Here is a 4,535-nt window from a genome sequence, read left to right on the forward strand (position 1 = left end):
TTATTACCCATCCCATAAGACCACAAAAAATCTCTCAATATCTTTTCAATCTTATCCATTTGATGTTTTGTCATCAACCAAGTAGATGCAAAGTAGAGGTGATGAGAAATATAATAAAAATTAGTTTAAAAAATAATAATAATAAAGTACAATAAATTTAAAATAATATTTTATAATATAATAATAATAATTATATTTGGAAATTCATTAATCTGCATATAAATTGACATATAAGACCTTAATTTTAATATAGAAAAATTATAATGAATTTTAAAAGAGAGAATTAATATATACAAATTATTAAGTTAAAATTATAGCATTTATATTTTATGAAATATAATATTTATAATAAAATATGTAATATAACTCATTTTAATTAATAAAAAATAATTATTACCAATTTTATTTAAAAAATATAATTCAAAATGGCTTAAAAATAAACAGCCAAATTAAATATTCATAGGATCATTAACTCTACATACCCGACGACTCTTTAAAAAATTGAATATCAGGTGATAGCATTAGGCCTGCCCTAAGGATGGCCGTCTCGTAAAAAACAGGCCCGAAAACCGAAGGTGCATCGAATGCAAAATATTCACCGTTATATGTAACTCTTGGATATAGTGTTATTAACCAGAAATAATGCGTGGTGTTGATGGCTACAAGGCTTGCTTTTCCTGCCTCTACTTGCACTGTTCAAGGCCTTGCCAGATTTTCATCTTCGCCGGGAAAATTCGCCCCATATACAAAGTTTAGCCCTCGTAGCAATAATCCCCAAATCACTCAGGGGCCATCGTCACCAGCAGCCAGTACCAATGTTAATGGCAATGATGACACAGAAAATTATCTTTATACAATCTTAACTGAGAAACGACGTAAGTCCAACGGATATTGGGTTGATTATAAACGCGAGGAAGTGGAGGCTTCGTCTGCACAACAGAGCGTCAAGAGGGACGCCCAAAGAATCTGCAGCATTCTGAATGAGGGTTTAGAAGATCCCATTGCATTTGAACATAAGCTTGCTCCTTTTATCTCCAGGCTTTCTCCAGAGCTTGTCTGCAGGGTAATAGGCAATACTACTACTAGTAATAGTACTAGTGCCAGTGCCATTGTCCGGCCTACAATGAGCTTCTTCTTTTGGGCGCAGCAACAGCCCGGTTACAGGCACAATTCTGCCACATTCGACGCAGCTATCCAGTTTGCTGCCAAAAGCCGTGACTTCCAACTCATGTCTACCCTGCTGAAGGAGTGTAAAAGGCGGGGGTTTTCATTCACACCCAAAACCTTCTCGTTTGTTTCAGAGGAAGGGGGCGCGCTCAAATCTCATATGTTGGGTGCGGTGCTCAGGTCGATTCATGAGATGAATAGATGGAATACAGGAGGAAAAAACCGTGATGCCTTTGACGCCCTTATTTCTACCCTTTGCAATGCCAATCACTTGGACGCCGCATTGGAGGTATGGAAGCCTATTTTAAACCTTGGCGATCTTATATTTTACATACCGCTTTTGTATTTCCACAATTCGAATCATATTTTCCATTTTTGTTGCGGGGTTTAGGGTTTTATACAGAAAATTGACAAGTTTCTCGTATGCGTTAAATATTGTTTTCTAAGTTAATGCAAATTGAGGCCAATCGTCATTTCTCTGAGAATAATACCCAATTGGCTGACATTACACTCTAAATTTTTGTTTATTGCAGGTGTTAAGAGGTATGGTTTCTGCAGGGTTTTGTCATACTGCCCATACATATAACATACTCGTGGCTGCTTTATGTAGAGAATATAGATTGGACGATGCAAAACAGCTGATCAAACATATGAAGGATAAGGGCTCTTGCCCAACAACTATAACTTATAATAGGCTACTTAAAGCTTACATTGAGAAGAATAGTTTGAGGGAAGCATCTGAATTGGTGGATTCAATGACCGAGGCAGGTTGTACTGCAGATTCATTTACATATACACAGCTCATTGATTTTGCGTGCAGAAACAGTCTGCCATATATGGGTCTGGAACTACTTCGTAAAATGGAATATTCTGGTTTTAAACCCATGCGAGCTGCCTACAATGCTCTTGTTAATTGCTTTGAATCCTTGGGCCAGTATGATGAAGTTGGCAAGCTAATTGCCGAGAGAGAAGAAAAAGGTTATTAAAAGAGTGCTTGATGATTTTGTTGATGTAACAGTCAACTCTCCTATGTAATTTCTTTGTTGTACCCAAGAGTGAGCGAAGGAAAAAAGAAGAAGAAGCAAATGCTATAGAAGCCATCAGGTTGTTTACTCATTTTCCCGTCCTACAATGTTTAACAGCTATTGCATATTTGTACAAGCTTTAATATTGATGGGTGGAAGATTTGGAAACTTTGCCACTTAAACCAAAAACTATCTAGGGAACAAATGCCATTTTAGCACCATCTGATTTTTAAGGGGGAGAGCTAAAATGACACTTTTTGTATATATTTTTACTTATTGAAGTTTTAACCCCTCTGGCTGTCTATCTATCTATTCATCTATCTCATACCCCAGGTTTCTCCTAATTCCCTCCTCATCTGTTTCCTGTTTCTGATATTCCCATTTCCATAGTTTTCAAGTGGTAAAATTTGTTTCTTGGTGCAACATGGACGCATTTTTTTGGACTTGGACCAAATTTTTTTTATTATAGCAAGTATTCCCTCCTGCTTCTAATTAGATTGCCGTTTCTTTTGGAGGTAAATTTTATTCTGTACATTGATAGGGTGAACTTCGAAGCTGAATTGAGGTAAATTGTTCTTCACAAAGGTTATGGTTGGTGTTCTTTCAACAATTTGTTTGTAATAAACATGGGATATTCAATTAAGTAATGACTAAATTTGTTTTGAGCTTGTTTTTCTTCAGGTTCTTATAAGAGAGCTTGATTGAGTTTTTAATCGGAAGGAAGGTTCGGAACTTCTTTTGACCTTAGAAACATGGATTATAGAAGCATTGTTATCATTGTCCAATTCGAGTGAGCTGTGATATAAGCATGATTTGGAGCAATCTGCTTGAAATGGAAATAATTCTCAAATAATGATTTTATTGAACTACATTTCAGATATATGTCTTACGAATCAAGGTGAATGTAAATATTGTATTCATAGACATTTACCTCTCACGGAAAGATATTGAGTGGTAGTAAAACAGATGGATAAATTGTTCAGTCATTTTCTCTCTCTTCATTCTACTCCTTAGCATAGCATGGCAGTCTGTTGAAAGGGAAGCCAATAAATTTGATCTGTGCCATGTTTTAAGTTTCAACATGTAATTGATTCCTTGTGGGAAGGACACAATAGACTTTACTGGAAGATTTCTATAGTTCCTTCCATTTATGTTCTTAAAACTGCTGAATGATTGTTATCTTCATTTACGGTGCTCTTGTGCAATGATTGTACAGTTATATAAATCAGAATTGAGATTTTTGATTGATTGCTTTCTTACGTTCCCCTAGTGCATAGTACAAACATGACATGGAAATCTCTAAATCTTGAAAATCCATTTATATTTATGACAAAATTCTAATTGTTACAGGTTCATGCTACAGATCCAAATTAATTCATTAAAATGGAATAGTACTGACTTGCTATTGTTTTTCATGAAATCATTACTTTCTTTGCTATTTATATTCCTCAGGATCTTCCAGGATTTCTGAATTTTTTTTAAAGGTTTATAAAGTTTTATGCATTTCTCTTCTCTCTCTAGCCCGAAAACTGAACAAGTTACTGAAACCAAAACAGTGTTTCATGAAGGGAGTGTCACTGGGATCTAAGATGTGATTCTTGCACCCTATCATTTCAGGGAAAAGGAGATGTGCTGGACGCACCTTTTTTTCTTTTCTTTGAAGTGCTGGGAATGGCATGGGGATATTGATCCTTTATTACTAATTAGGAGTCAAATACTATGTGAAGGATACACAACAGAAAATGGCAACCCCCAAGCTGATGTTTGTTGTGATAGTTTCAGTTTTCAGTTGTTGTAGGGGATATTGATCCTTTATTACTAATTAGGAGTCAAATACTATTGTGAAGGATACACAACAGAAAATGCCAACCCCCAAGCTGATGTTCGTTGTGATAGTTTCAGTTTTCAATTGTTATCAGTTTTGTAACACATATAATGGATGCAGGATGTGGTAGCACATATGCAAGTGAAAAATATTCTCTTTTGCTGTTCACTTTTGTACTTCTTTGTAGACAACGCTTTTATATGCTGCTGAGAAAGCTAGCATCAAAATTCATTTTTAATTCTGGTATTTGATTGAGCATCCAATTCAGCCAAAGTCTAGTTGAGCTTCCATTTGCTAAAAGTTGATTTTGATATCTTGCTTACCTAGCCTATCCTTGGTCAGTTTATGATCATGTTTCAGTTTGTGATTATATATTTTTCTGTTACTGATTTGGAGCTTCCAGACCTGGAGGCTGAAGCAGATTCATCTGGAAGCTGGTTCGGATCCAGATGCCCTCTGGATGCTCACAGGAAGTGAATGGAGGGCACTTGGATGCTCTCTGGATGTGCTCACAGGAA

The 4,535-nt window shown here is 35.9% G+C and overlaps 1 protein-coding gene across 3 annotated transcripts; it reads left to right on the forward strand.

Moving 5' to 3' along the window:
* The first annotated feature begins 525 nt into the window (after positions 1 to 525).
* On the forward strand, positions 526 to 3,438 carry LOC149573093 (uncharacterized). 3 transcript variants are annotated; one of them, XM_089814267.1, is made up of 4 exons: positions 534 to 1,456; positions 1,701 to 2,271; positions 2,734 to 2,757; positions 2,874 to 3,438. In XM_089814267.1, the coding sequence occupies exons 1-2, from the start codon at positions 656 to 658 to the stop codon at positions 2,151 to 2,153; spliced, it is 1,254 nt and encodes a 417-aa protein (XP_089670393.1). In that variant the 5' UTR covers positions 534 to 655; the 3' UTR covers positions 2,154 to 2,271; positions 2,734 to 2,757; positions 2,874 to 3,438. The 3 variants fall into 3 exon arrangements, with proteins under 3 accessions (XP_089670392.1, XP_089670393.1, XP_089670394.1); XM_089814266.1 differs by having other exon boundaries at positions 526 to 1,456; positions 1,701 to 2,757; XM_089814268.1 differs by lacking the exon at positions 2,734 to 2,757.
* The last annotated feature ends 1,097 nt before the right edge of the window (positions 3,439 to 4,535 follow it).

Source organism: Cupressus sempervirens, chromosome 2 (assembly GCF_028749045.1).
Source record: "Cupressus sempervirens isolate cs-2001-9-10 chromosome 2, ASM2874904v1, whole genome shotgun sequence".
NCBI lineage: Eukaryota > Viridiplantae > Streptophyta > Pinopsida > Cupressales > Cupressaceae > Cupressus > Cupressus sempervirens.

What these genes read in the sequence shown, in the direction of transcription:
- LOC149573093 (XM_089814266.1), top strand. Translation starts at nt 656, where the DNA reads ATGGCTACAAGGCTTGCTTTTCCTGCCTCTACTTGCACTGTTCAAGGC. An exon ending in ACTTGGACGCCGCATTGGAG is followed by an intron (nt 1,457 to 1,700) that starts GTATGGAAGCCT and finishes TGTTTATTGCAG; the next exon opens with GTGTTAAGAGGTATGGTTTC.